This window comes from Octopus bimaculoides, chromosome 12 (genome assembly GCF_046866305.1).
Source record: "Octopus bimaculoides isolate indiv1 chromosome 12, ASM4686630v1, whole genome shotgun sequence".
In the NCBI taxonomy this organism is placed as follows: domain Eukaryota; kingdom Metazoa; phylum Mollusca; class Cephalopoda; order Octopoda; family Octopodidae; genus Octopus; species Octopus bimaculoides.
Window position 1 is genome coordinate 64954201 of NC_142939.1, and position 15891 is coordinate 64970091.

Below are 15891 nucleotides of genomic sequence, written 5' to 3' on the forward strand. Positions count from 1 at the left end.
ATGACTATTTTAGATCACTTTAGAAATACTCCACAATTGTGCTTTCACTCTTAACTTCCTCTTCAATTTGTTGCAACACCATATGTAAGGGTTTTTTTAATTTCTTTTTTCATAACCAGCTGGACATTTTTTCACTCTCTCTCTCTCTCTCTCTCTCTCTCTCTCTCTCTCTATGATGATATGTATGACTGGCTCCTGTAGGATTTTCGAGCGAGATCGTTGCCAGTGCCCCTGGACTGGCTTGTGCGGGTGGCACATAAAAGACACCATTTCGAGCGTGGCCGTTTTCGTGCGGGTGACACGTAAAAGCACCCACTACACTCTCTGAGTGGTTGGCGTTAGGAAGGGCATCCAGCTGTAGAAACTCTGCCAAATCAGACTGGAGCCTGGTGTTGCCATCCGGTTTCACCAGTCCTCAGTCAAATCGTCCAACCCATGCTAGCATGGAAAGCGGACGTTAAACGATGATGATGATGATGATGATATTAATCAACCAGGCAAGAAGAGCCTAATATTACACTGCACAACACAATAAACACTTTGCTGCCGTCGTACAAATAAATGCACAATGCATGCAGAAAACCATTTGGTTCACTGTACCCCTAGTCATGCACGAACAGAGGTGCAATTGCTATTTATGAAATGTAAATAAGTAAATAAATAATTGATTTTAAAACATTACATGAATGTCATGGAGTTCTGCTTGTTCGGCAAGTGACTTCATCTATGATAAAAATGAAGTTGTTACATTGCAAGAGAGTCGTTATAGACATTTAAAACATAGATATCAATTATATTCAGGATAGGGCTCGTGACCATGACAGGGAGATCAATTCCTGTACAAGGCACTGCATCATTGTATCCTTGAACATGACACTTCCCTTCATGTTGTTCCACTCTACTCAGTTGTAAATGAGTACCAGCATAGAACTGTGGTCTAACTATTGAATGCATGGTATGTGATGCCAGGTCAGACTTGTTTTTATTTACTGTATATATGTATATGTGTGTGTGTACACACACACACACACATTTGCTGTAGTTTATTATAAAGTATCAACAAATTTTATACCCAAGATCTGGTCACTGACATATATGTATGAACCTATTGTATACAGTGCTCAGGTGCACTACATTTATAACAGGGTAGGTCTTCAATAACAAGGAATTTTATAATTCACATATTCAAATTTGGCAAACAATGCACAAGGAATTATATAATTAAATAATCCTACTGATGGGTTATAATATAGTGTTTCTAGACACATCAGAGATGAGAAAACATTTAAGATTTTGATTCCAGTTACTTCTTTCAGTTTATTACACAGCTATATATATATATGTATATATATATATATATATATAATTATATGTATTTCTTCTATCTTAATGAATAAAAATTCTTCGGATAAAATTAATGGGTTAATAGAAACCAAGGTAGCAAAGAACACAAAATAACTGTGGTGTAGTTCCTAATGTCTTACATTTAAGATGATTCCCATGCATTCCCTGATGAGAAGGTTACAATTTTAATATCACAGATCCCTATGGATCACATAGGTTGTAATCCTTTGAAACATATGTAGGAATAAAGTATGCAATTATAACATGCGTTTTCTCCAATCCTTAAATTTATATATATATATATATATATATATATATATATATATATATAAGTGAATCTCGTGTAATTTCACACAAATAGTGTTAGAGCTGACTGTAGACTTTCAAAAATAAACTTAGATAGATGGATGGATGGAACTCACTCACACTCTCTCACACTCACTCTCTCCCTCATCTGACAACTTCATTCGTAACTACTTTCTCTCTAAACTACCCAACTTAACTGTCATTGTTTTATAATTTTTCATTAAAGCTTTTAAGTTGTTGTTATATAAATTCTCCATCATTTTGTGGGGAGTGAAAACGATCTCCAGAAAAGCCTAACGATCATATAAAAATGACGCAACATAAACAGACTTTAGTCATAGATGTTGGATGCTGCATTTTAGTGTGAAGGACCATAGAAATTGGTTATACTTTCTATCCTAAAGTGTGATATTTAAACTGAAGAATATATTTCAGTTCTGCAAAACCTTGTGTCTGTGTCATAACTGACTGCAGAAGTTTTGCCTCAAAAATGGTCTTTAAAAAATACTGGGTTTTGCAAGAGTTAACACAATGTGTGTGTGTGCACACACACACATGCATGCATAATGCTTAAAACTGTAGGTGGGAGATTAAGATACAATACATTTGCTAAAACAATATGGGCATATTCAAATTTACAAATACAATGAAAGGGTCATGGGTTGTTAAGCCCATGGTCCTTAATTCAAAAATTATGCAAGGAATATTGCAATTTGTCACAGGCAGCTCAATTAGGTATTAGGTAACACTATTTCACAGTTGAGTGGTTAGCAGTGAGAAGAGCATCCGGGTAAAAAAATCATTTGCTTCAACAATATGCAAACATCCATCCTAATTTACAAACATCATTTATGTATGTATGCATTAGAACAGTACAGTTTATATTAGAGTAGTATAGTTTGCACAATATATAGTCTGATATAGATAAATGTTTTAACTCTTTTTTAAAGTCAGCACAATATAAGAAATAAAAGTTGATGGTTTATATTTATACCTTGTATTTCAATATTTCTCGTGAGATTTACTGAAGAAGTGTGGTCCTAAGCCCAAAATATTGAAATACAAAGTAAACGTACAAACACGTGTATGAGTGTGTGTGTGTGTGTGTGTGTGTATATAGTGGAGTGGGGGGGGGGTACTTGTCAAACTTAATTTTTGAGTTTAATTGCATTCTTTATTATTATTATTTTTTTTTTGCAGTCATGTCTGTATGTCAGCTTCTTTGTCAAGGGCTCTTATACAAAAATCTGGCTCTTACTTTGTCTCAAATTTTCTAACACACACGTGCACGCACACACACACACACACACACACAGTGAATATTTACTCTTTACCAATATTGTCTATTAATGTCATGAGTTACTGAAAGGGAAAAAAAGAGGTATACATTTGACAGAGATATTGTTTACAGTCATGTTTGTTTGTTTGTCCGTGGACAAGATATCTCAAGAGCTGCTGGATGGATTCGGATGAAACTTTCAGGGATATTTGGTCTCGTGACTGGCACGAACTGATTAGATTTTGGGACAAGGACTCTGGATTATTTTTCCTGTTTTTTTTTTTTTTTTTTTTACTTAATTTTTGAGAGTGATTGGGTTCGTTTTCAGTATTCTCATTTGTGAGAGCAGTCCAGTTTATTTCAGAGATTTTCATTTTAAAAATCATCTCTGGCTAATCATTGAGAGGATGTTGGTGTTACCATGGCAGAGGTTTGTGCTCTGCGACTGATCTTGTTTTGAATTTATTTTTATTAAAATAAATTTATGCTAATAATTACATGAAGATAGCCAAGCCAATCACCCCACATGTTCGTTAAGTGTAAATAGCTGGCATTAAATGAGCAAGAACAGCTAAAATGGGGGGAAGAGAGAGATAAACAGACATTTGGTAATTACATACTCACACCTACTCCCACACACACGCAATTCCAAACTATAATTGCTAAGGAAAGAAAAAAGAAACTGTAGCAAATTATTAATTTTAAGCAAAGTAACTGAAATTTTTTCCTTTTTTTTTTTTTTTTTTTTTTTTTTTTGGTGAGGGTAATTAATTAGTTTGGGTAGGGCAAATGTGGAGGACTTTAGTAAAATAAAAAGAAAACTAAAACAAAAATAAAAATAACAATAACAAACAAAAAGAAACGGAAAAAGAAAATTCCAAAAGGAAAAGATTAGAATATCCAAATTTCAAAAGTAACAACATTGTTGAAGTTAGGTGAATAAGAGAATACTGAAAGACAGAACATCATCTAGCATTAAACATCCTACATCTAAAATCTATGCAAATTGTGTGACTCTTGTCTATTAAAAAAAAAAAAAAAAAAAAGGCAAGACAAATGCAACACAACAGTGCAGTTTTGCTTTACTGATTTTTTTTTTTTTTTGTTTTTGTTAACAATCCAAAATATTTCAAATTACCCGGGTTGGTGTTTTCATCTTGGAGCAGATACTTCCAGTCCCCTGCTGGCCTATCTAATAGACATTAGTAAATAGGATTTTCAAACAGTAAGTAAACAACAGACCAAACTAGTACTTAACAAGGGGAGGGTCAGAAAAATAAATTTGATAAATTAGGTTTTCAATGTAATATATATATATAAAAATAAATAGAATCAAATAAAAATTAATTTAAAAAAAAAATCAAATACATTTACAATAAACTGTAAAATCAAATTTATAAAAACTACATCAATTAAAAATACAGAAAGAAAAATCATTTCACAAAGGCAGACCTCCAGCATGGCAATGATTGCAATTGCTAAAACATACATATACGCATATTTTCATATACACTATTTGGCTGTTATTACAACTATTATTAAGACTGGAGAAAAAGATCCTCTCAGGCTAACTCCACAACTATGAAAATAAGTCATTGAGTAAGGTACCTGGCTCAAGAGCACTGCAGAATGTATGTAATGCATAGCGACTGAAGCACAGATTGGTTCACATTGCACATTATTCTCCCCTTCAAACTACCCAAATAGGAAAAAAGTATTCTTTGTGCTTCTGGGATGGTGGGACTTTTGATAAATGAAGGGTATTTACATGTAAATCATTTAAATATAATTTTACTCATACATTCAAAACATGAATAAAACACAAATAACACACACACCCATTATGTGCACAAACAAAAGAAAAAAGCATTCAGTACATTTTGTAAGGTTTATAATAGATCATACAGATAACAGAAGAGGAAATGATTTGCATTACTTAAAGTTTCACAAAGACATGATGTACACTTGTGATCAGTCTATAATGCAATTGTGACTCATTTTCTGTAATTATAGCATTTTGCAAGGTGCAACACCTGACCTTGCCCAGGTGCTGAAATCTGACTCTTCAACATGGAAGAGCAAACAATAACCAGCCTAATGGCAAACTTGCAACTGACTGGAGAAAGTTGGCATCCATCTGTCTTTTTGCACAGAGCCTGCAGAACTAAATTAGGTCATTTGAAAGCAGGACATCCATACACACACACACACACACACACACACACAAATATTCCAAGTATAAAAATTTACAATATTATTCACAGAGTATTAAACGTGAATATTTTATAAATATGAACCAATTTCAAAGTGAAACAAACAAATTATGTGCTACTTTCCATGGTACTTGGAACACCATACTAACTTTTCAAAGATATAGATTTTAAATGAAAAATTTGAATAACGAGAGTGTTTCAATATATACTGTCTACACAGTGCCATGTATGAGAGATGAGTGAGAAAGTGCGTTATGTGTTTTAGAGAATGTGAGACATCTTAGAAAGGCGGGAGCTTACCACTCCATTACGACTGTCAACATTTCTATTTCTTTTCACGAAGCCTCTCTGTTTTACCTCAGTGGGGGACTTTCCATCTGGTATTTTCTTCATCATGCATTAAGTTCAGAATGATTTTGGATTTGTGTACAAATTATGAAAGTATGGAAGCCATTTCAGATATATATATATATATATATATATATATATATATATATATATATGCACACACACACACACACACACACACACACACACACACACACACACACACATACACACACACACACATATATAGTCACTAAAGCACTTAGCCTATACACATGCACATTGTCAGCCATAGATGCATGCTTAGATGATGGTATATGAATCTTTTTTTTTTCTTTTTCATGTGGATTAATTGCTTCCTATCTACTCAGTGGTACAATTAAAAATTTTAAAATTTTATGTGGGTATGTGTGTGTGTGTGTGTGTGTGTGTGTGTGGTTATCAGATAAATTCATTTGTTTCTTTCCAATGTTATTTGAATTAACATAAAAATGTTTTCATCATGTCTTTTATAGTGCTTTTTTTTTTCTTTCAAGCTCTGTTCCTCCTCAACAACTTTGGCATATTGTTTTTCAAATTTGAATAAATTTCACCTCTTTTCAGACAAATGATGACGGTGTGCCAAATAGGAAAAAAAATGAGCATTTACAACACCTGCTTCTCTTTGCTTTCAATCAAAGTCCTAAAGCTGTCAAAGCTGTTCAAGACATCAGTAGTGTGTATGGAAAAAGAGAGAACTGCAAAAAAATGGTTTTCCCACTTCAAGGAGGGGAAATTCAACCTCACAAATTCTCCACATTCCACACAACCTGTTTTCAGTTCAATGAGGATCGATTGAATGAGCTCATTCACAAGGGTCCAAGCCAATCCACTCGGAGATTAGCCCAGCTGATGGGAAACTCCCATGATACAGTCACCCGTCACCTTCACTTGGTAGGCAGTGTCCAAAAATTTGGTGCATGGGTGCCACACATTCTGAATGAAAAAGACAAACTCCAGGCCCCAGATAGCTAATTTGACCAAAAATGCTATTCAAAATATTGGTTCGGAAGTTCTGCTCCACCATTTTGTTCAACAATGATGTGGAACTGAAAATATGGACTGATGAATTGTGCAAGTCAAGACTGGTGATTTCTACTATCAAGGCATTGACAAGTTAGGTGAATGTTGGCAAAATCATGAACAAGGAAGGAGAATGTATTATTGACTGATTTGTTAAAATGTTGAATAATAACAATCAAAATAATCGGAAAAATAAATGAATTTATCTGACAACCCTACATATATACATGCATATATATATATATATATATATATATATATATATATATATATATATATATATATATTGATAGCTGGATAGATAAATAGATAGATATAAACAAGTAAAACAAACAAAAGTTAATAAAAACTATTTGTTCTGAGATCCTCACTAAAACATTCATCTTGAAATTTAATGAAGATTCTGCAGCCATTTTGCCTTTTATGATACTCATTTGGTTTATGGACTTAGATCACTCTCCCCACCCCTAATTAGTTTTGAGTAGACATAAAGTAGCTGAGTGGTATACAGTCGTGCAAAAGCTTTATTGTGCTGGACACATAATTCTACCTTAGTGAAAAGTAATGATAAAAATAGCCTATAATAGTCTAACATTCTACACAGAGGTCGAGTTTTGCCTGAATTAGCTCAATATTCCAAAAGATCAAGTACTGTAGGCCCAAGTTTGGGAAATTACTAACAACCTTCTTCTATGAGACCTTATATAATTCAACTGAAGGATGCAAGATACTTTCTTTGTAGAGAACATGTTTCTGCAATTGTTGTAGCTGTGCAGACCCAGATCCCTCCTAATCAAACACAGTTGTGATCAAAGACAGTCCATTATGACCATCTCACCTCTTTTTTTTTTTTCCCCAAGTATACTATAACAGACTACATTTTCTTTTTTAAATGGTATGGCATAATTTGAAGGAGATATGATTGCTATTTTTAGCAAGTTACACAATCATGTAGAGGTCCCATCATTTGATCAGATTTCTTATTTTCTAAGTAAGTCATAAGCTTCCTCTTCTAATGTAAATGCTTCTATCATATACATCCCATCTATAAAGTTCTATATAATTACTGTACATATGTACATACAAACACACACATTCCTATAAATACACTTACTCGCATACAAAAGTATTCACATAAAAACATAGCAGCATACATGACCATTTGCTCTAATTAAAACCCATATAAACACACAGCAACATACACAAACCAATGCGAGATCTTCTGCTTGGATGTTCAACCTTCTAGAAGTAGCAAATAAATCCTTCTTAAATTGCACCCTACCATCTGAAGGATACATTGAGCAATATAGTTCCTTGATATACAAAATGATGGCATGCTCATGGATGGCAACCTCTATACCCTAAGTCCGTTCTATCAAGGCTGGCCTGGAGCCATAAGTAACAACAGCAGCAAACACATTTTCTCACATGCATGAATCAATAGCTACACAAATACATGACAGTATACATGCAGGACCACACACACACACACACACAAATTTGAACCAATGAAGGAACTTCTATGTGGCTATTTGACCTGCTAGAAATAGCAGTCATATCTACTGCAAATCAGACTCTACTGCTTTTTAATAAATGGGAAGGAAACTTTGGGTAATGTAATCCTAGATAGATTATATTGGAATGAAAGAGAGATGGTCACAACAACATAAATCAAAGTATATTCAGACACACAAAGGAGCCATAGTGCAGGATTTAGTAGGCTTTAGTAGATGATGCTTGCCCAAGGTAACATGCAATGGGACTGAACCCAAGACTTGCTGGAAACGACAATCAAATTCCCTAAAATATACTCTATGCCTGATGAGGAGGAGCCGGTCTCATAAGGGTTGCAGGATCTCCCTGGTTAATGCAGGAGATATTCAGTTGAAACTTTCTAAGTTGATGCAAGTAGAAGGAATATACATGTGTATGCAAGGCCAGGTTAAAGCATTTGTGGAATAAATATTTGCATAAATAGTTGAGAGGGGAGTGTTGGAAAATGATGTGACATATGGTAGAGCTAATAAGGATGGGCAGAGAAGAAACTGAATGGAAGGAAAGGAATGCATAAGCACAGAGGTACACAGCAATAAAAAAAACAACATACATTATTGACTTATAGGCATGTGGATAGAACACATAACTACAAAATAGACATCACTACATAAACATACACATATATCGGCATAACAATACCCTTCACTATACAGGTGCACAAATATACATACTTAAATTACACAGATACATACAGACATCACCATCCATCATCATAAATAAACAGGCACATAATTATAATTATTATTATCTTATGTCCATTTCCCCATGGTCATATGGAATTTTGATAAGGCAAACTTTCTATAGCTGGATGCCCTTCCTGCTGCCAATGCTCACTTGTTTCCATGTAAAGTAAAATTTTGTATGACCAGACATGTATTTTTTTCCACTAAGATTGGAAATTAACACCATTGTTTGTATGACAGTATCAAGACAAAGGTACACAAAGACACACATTCAATGAAATCCACTCACAAGGCTTTGGCCACCTGAGGCTTTAGTAGATGACGCTTGCCCAAGGTAACGTGCAATGGGACTGAACCCAACCAAGGCTTCAAAGATAGGAAGCAGAGACACACACACACACACGCATATACAAGTATAAACAGAATATTCTTCCCTATATAGAGATATATATGACAATATAAATACATCCACTATTGGGTCTCACAGAGGCAATGACTAGTGTGACTGTGACCTTTGTCAATATGCTATGCTTGAGAAGATTCGTCGAGCCAAGGGAAAATACAGTTGTGGCCATTGCCAGTGTGACATAACTGGCACCTGTGTTAGTGGCATGTAAAAAGCACCTTTTGAACATTGGGCCTCACAGAGGCAATGTGGCAGATACCAGTGCCATATAACTAGCACCTGTGCTGGTGGCATGTAAAAAGCACCTTTCAAGCGCTGAGCCTCAGGGAAGCAATGATACATGACAGAGACCTTTGGCATTATGCCGTGTTTGAGAAGAAGACCCATCAGGCCAAGGGAAATCGTAGTTGTGGCAGATACTGGTGCCACACAACTGGCACCCGTGCCGGTGTCACGTAAAAGCACCCATTACACTCTTGGAGTGGTTGGCATCAGGAAGGGCATCCAGCTGTAGAAATCATGCCAAATCAGAGTGGAGTTTGGTGCAGCTCCATCAGCTTACCAGTCCTGATCAAGCCATCCAACCCATGCCAACATTGACAACAGACGCTAAATGATGATGATATAAACACACTACATTGATGAATGTGTATCGCAGAAACATCTAAATGTCCTAGAAGGTTTCTGTAAGGCACAAATATGCATATATTCTTTGTACGAGTATTTGAGATTAATCTTTTCTGTTAATTTATTTCACAGACACTGGCCACAGCTAAGGCACACAACAAGGCAGTGACATTGGGTTCAATGTAATGCATGGTGATTATTTAACACATGTTACTGTGTGCATAAATATGTAAAATTATCATCATTTTATGCCCACTCGTTTCTATGGCTGAATTTCATTTCTAACAACAACTACTTTACAAGGTATACTGGGTGCATTTTATCATGGCACCAGCATTAGTGAGGTTGTTCTACTGTCATTACTGGTCGATGCTTTGTTTTTTTTTTCTTCTTCTTAGTTGTAATGCACCTGAGCACTGTATACAACAATTTCTTTCATATATATGTATTCTTCTTAATCAATAACTTGCTCTAAATAATCACCATAAAAAAGAACCCCAAATAAGCTTTTTAAGATAGCGTGTTCACACTAGTACATATATGTGTGTGCATATGTACACATGTGCATAAGTGTGTACAGGTAAGATAACTGATATAATGGCGTGTCTACCAAAAATATTTTGTAGTATTTAGCCTACCTAGTCATGTCCCCTAGGCAAACTTATCTATTCAATAAAGAGAGATTAATAATCAACTAAACCACTGAAGGCAATATTCCAGCATGGCCACAGTCTAATGACTGAAACCAGAATAAATTCTCATGTAATCCACAAATCTATGGCAACTGTTTCTGCCTCCTTATTAGGAATTCCAATATTTTAAGACTATTGCCATATATTTTGGTTACACAACCAATATTTCGATTGATGAAAAGTACAGATTCTGTCAACTCAGCATTAATTGATCTGAGACTGAACTGATGTTCGCATCAGCAGGAGTAGGGCAGCTGATGCCAACAACAGTTTTAAGCAGCCCCAGGTAATAAAGTCTGATCATTTTAGTTAACACGGCATATTTAATCAGGAACATTCTCACACAGATATTCTCAGTGTCATTACATATCCCATTAGGTAAGTATTCCTAAGACAGGTATTGTAAAAGTGAGCTTTTGTAAATGATAACACTCCTCATGTATGAAGGCTTCTTATTTATATGTTTATACAGTTCAGAGTTGAGATTATTTTGTTTAAGCAACACCAGAAACGAAAATTGCTGACAAGAGAATCCTGGAGTGTTACATAGGAAATAGCTTGTCATCAAAGACAGAATGGCTGCTGCAAGCTGTTTTGTTGATATCATGACAAGGTAATAATGCAATGTAAATATTCTTACTTTCAATAACAACAGCAGGTATATAAATAGTAAAAGATTTGCACTTTCTTTAGACACTGACACAATAAAAGTGACAATTAAATTGAAATTTGTATGTGGAAGGTATACAGTTAACTGGTACAGCAAAAATAGACAAGGACTTCAGAGCAGAGGGGAAACAATTAGTAAACACACAAAAAGAAAATTAGTTTTAGCTTTCTGCATTATACATGTTTTTGTTTTTTTTATTAGACCAGTAATGACAATAGAACAATTAGACAGGTAGTGACACAGACACTATTTATTAGACAGGTAGTGACACAGACACTATTTATTAGACAGGTAGTGACACAGACACTATTTATTAGACAGGTAGTGACACAGACACTATTTATTAGACTGGTAGTGACACAGATGAAGTGTGAGTGGCAGTGACACAATAAGACTGACTATGATACAGACTAATAGTGATACTGTTACACTGGCAGTGATATCATTAGACTGATAGCAGCAGTATAAGACTGGCAGAGTTAGACTACGAGACATTGACAGACTGGAAGTAACACTACTATGCTGGTGGTAACAGTGTTAGATTGGCATTGTTAGGGACACAAAACTTATTGTGATGTCACTAGATTAGTATTGGCACATTTGATCTGGTAGTGACATCAGTGACCTAGTAGTGATGCTATTAGACTAATAACAACATTGGTAGACTGAGAGCAACATTATTAGGTTGATAGTGACACTATTAGATTGGCAGTGACACCACTGAGTGGCTATGACACTGACTGATAATGATTCAAATTAGTAGCGGCACTATTAGAGTAGTTGTGATCCGGTTAAGATTGGTTGTGACAACATTAAGCTGTTAGTGATACCATTAAACTGGTTGACATAATTAGACTGGTGTCTTTAGGCAGGTAGTGACACTGTTAGACAGACAATGAAATTGTTAGACTAGTAGTGACTCTTAAGATATTAGCAACACTGTTAGTTCAGTAGTGATGTGTTTATACTAATAGCAATACTGTTAGAGCAGTAGTGATGTGTTTATACTAATAGCAATACTGTTAGAGCAGTAGTGATGTGTTTATACTAATAGCAATACTGTTAGAGCAGTAGTGATGTGTTTATACTAATAGCAATACTGTTAGAGCAGTAGTGATGTGTTTATACTAATAGCAATACTGTTAGAGCAGTAGTGATGTGTTTATACTAATAGCAATACTGTCAGAGCAGTAGTGATGTGTTTATACTAATAGCAATACTGTTAGAGCAGTAGTGATGTGTTTATACTAATAGCAATACTGTTAGAGCAGTAGTGATGTGTTTATACTAATAGCAATACTGTTAGAGCAGTAGTGATGTGTTTATACTAATAGCAATACTGTTAGAGCAGTAGTGATGTGTTTATACTAATAGCAATACTGTTAGAGCAGTAGTGATGTGTTTATACTAATAGCAATACTGTTAGAGCAGTAGTGATGTGTTTATACTAATAGCAATACTGTTAGTTCAGTAGTGATGTGTTTCTACTAATAGCAATACTGTTAGAGCAGTAGTGATTTCATTAGTATGGTAGTGAGTATGACACAAACTGATACTAACACTGTTAGGCAAATTCTGACTCAGACCAACAGTGGCACTCTCAGAGACATCATTAAGCTGGTTGTGATACCATTAGACTCATTGTCACATTAGTAGATAAGTTGTAACATGGTTAGACTGGTCATGTCACTGTTAAACTGGCAGTAACACTGTTAAATGATAGTGATACTATCATACAGGTAGTGGCTTTGTTAGTCTAGTAGACACTCTTAGACTTGTAAAGGCAATGACAGATATATATGTGTGTGTGTGTGCGTGTGTATAACTATGTTACTAATGGCCTTTCTTCATGTAATTAGTGCATGTCTGACTTAAGGAGTGCAGGTTTTGTGTGTGTGATGCTTTAATCTGAAAGAATACTGAGGGTGAAGGGAAGTATCATTTGCCAAAAAGTTAAGTTTTTAAAATGTATATTCTCTTCATGGCCAATTTTAAGTTGTCATGTCAAACTCCAGCCTTCACGCACAATTCTCAACTAAGAAATTAATGAAAATTCACTGCTTTGTTCGTTTAATCAGGGATGAAATATTTCAATATCAAACACTGATAACTGAAAGAAAGTTTATTAGGTGACAAAAAGAAACTGTAATTAAAAACCGAACTTGGAATATTTCAAAACAAAAATGAAACACATTCAAAATTTCTTTACAGCAAAGGACCTAGAGGGAGAGGTAATACAAGAAATAGTCTGAGGATAGTTAGAGTGGTATGCTGGTATTAGGGATGTGAATCTGCCTACAGCTGAATGAGGAGTTAAGCACATTAGGGATGTTACTGGTCAGTATGTTAAAACAAGACCACTTAACTGGCAAGATAGCTAAGGAAAATGAATCTATGTTTCTAAGAGTAATTAATTATATCACATGAGACAAAGAGGACTGTAAAAGTAGAGAAGAACAAGAGGCAGAACAAATTGAAATCTGAATACTTTCAGTGTTTATTAATTTTATTAATGCCTCATCAGAGATTACCAACTTCTTAGTTTCAGAGAGAATATTAGCTTAGAGCTATTTATAGAAAAACTCCAACACAACAAAACTGGACTACCTGATAGGCATAACAGTGTGAGGGTTAGAAATGTGAATTAATTAACATACCATACAGCAGTTGGATAAGCAAAACTGTAACGAAAACTTGCATATGTTTCTAAATGAACAGAAATTTTAGATTTCCTGTTGAAAGCAGATAGCATTTTTAAACTACATGGTCTTCCATGTGTGTGTGTGTGTGTGTCTTTAGCATTTAAAACCAGCCAGATCTGACCTCTCATACCTACCCAACTATGTCATTCTAAAAATGTACAATCACATCATCATAATCTTAAAGCTAGGAGATAATGCATAATCAATTTAAAACAATATGAATACATGGCCATTACATTTGACAGTAATCTGAATGCTAAAGGATTACACACACACACACATATATATAACACACACACACACATTGTTATGGAATTTTTCTGTCAAAGAAATTCATTGTTATCACTGCTAAACATCAGTAGCATAAGTAGTAATTTGTTTTTAATGTAATAAAACATATTTATTAATTTAATTTAATGTTTCACCAGAGACTTACTATTCTTTTCTGCTTACAGTTGACCAAAAAATATACCTTTCCATGTTTAACAGATTTTTTTTACTAATCCTATCACTGCCATAGAGTGTCTTTAATTCACATTAGCAATGCATACAGTAGACCAATTAAATTCTGCCAAAGTCTGTGTGTACAATAAACAACTATAAACTATATTCCTTTTGTGAACAGGAAGGAATAATTGATGAGGTGTTAATAGACTGATCAATCTCTTTTTATGATGATGAGAGAGAGAGGGGAGGGGAGGGGAATGAGGGTTAATTATTGAGTTTACTTTCGATAGTGAAACTAAAGAGGAAGGAATAAATGTATATTATGTATTTAGAACAAAAATTTTTAAGGAATATCTTTTAAGTAAGCAACTGGTTAGATTATCAGTAGCAGAGGAACTTTGAAATAGAGAGAAATATATATGGTTGTTGAGACATTTACTCTACACAAATCAACTGTGCATCACCCAATAGTGAAAATGATATAACATAAAGGTATGAGTGCATTTAGTGTGATTGTTATACTATCGCAGGTAGGCATGAAGTGGAATGACAAATCTAGTACACATAGTATACATAACGGTGCGAGTAGTTCAGATTAACAGATTATAGATTTCAGTAACTATCATAATAAGATTAAGATTAATTAAAAGAGAAATTATTAACTACAAATGAGAAAGGCAAAACCTTATATCTGCAGTGATAGAATTTTTGAAAAACTTCTACCATAGTTTAAATATTAAAAGATATATACAGAATTGCAATGCTGTGTGATGTTTGAAAATTCAGTGAAAATAAACCTGTAACAAATATTAAACAGAGAGAAAAGTGAAGACTATCATGACCTAAGCCAGAGTACATAAAATAAGCCAAGAAATAACCAGACAGAAGTAGTAAGGACTGACTCAATACAAAAAACAAGAGAGAGGCTAACGAGAACAATCAATGCTACAAGTTGGGCAAGAAACAATGAAAAAGGACAATTATTTATAATTTAAATTAATTAATTGAAATTCAGAATAAAAGAAGGAATATAAGGATAAGTTAATTAAAATATGAAACTGAAAAGAATTACTTACCAGTAAATATGATATGTGGTATCTTACTGTTATTTTGTGGTGATAACTGTTGATGTGGATGGTTTGGAGATGATGGTTGCTGCTGTTGTGGTTGTGTATGTTGCTGTTGTGTCTGTTGCTGTTGGTGGCTGGTTTGCTGCTGTTGAGGTGACTGTTGGTGTTGTGGTGATATCACAGCTGTATTCATCAACTGCTGCTGTGGTTGAGTACAAAGGGGATTCAAATCCGAGTAGAAAGATGATAAATTAAATTCCTGGCTACCACTTGTGACGGCAGTCAGCCTCTGCATATCCTCTTCAGTGAATTCCAGTGTTTGAGGTGAAATTGAGTAACCAGCCAGGTTAGTTAATGAGTTGGAGTTGCAAGAATTTAGACTTGGTTGATTATCTTGAAGCTGGAAATACAATGTCAACAAAGTTATTTTAAAAGAAATATACCCTAAAACATTTTTTAATACCAGTTTCTTCTTCCACTACAGTATTTTCTCAATGTGCTATGTT

The 15891-nt window shown here is 34.6% G+C and overlaps 1 protein-coding gene across 15 annotated transcripts in view; it reads right to left on the bottom strand.

Moving 5' to 3' along the window:
* LOC106881030 (CREB-regulated transcription coactivator 1) overlaps positions 1-15891 on the bottom strand; it is a 170834-nt gene that overhangs the window by 15527 nt on the left and 139416 nt on the right. For 10 of the 15 annotated variants that reach the window (XM_089361220.1, XM_089361219.1, XM_089361216.1 and 7 more), the window contains one exon: positions 15392-15785. In XM_089361220.1, coding sequence (XP_089217346.1) covers positions 15392-15785 — 394 coding nt within the window. Of the gene's footprint in view, positions 1-4067; positions 4122-15391; positions 15786-15891 lie in introns of all 15 variants that reach the window. The other 5 variants (XM_014931226.3, XM_089361214.1, XM_014931222.3 and 2 more) reach the window with 1 other exon arrangement.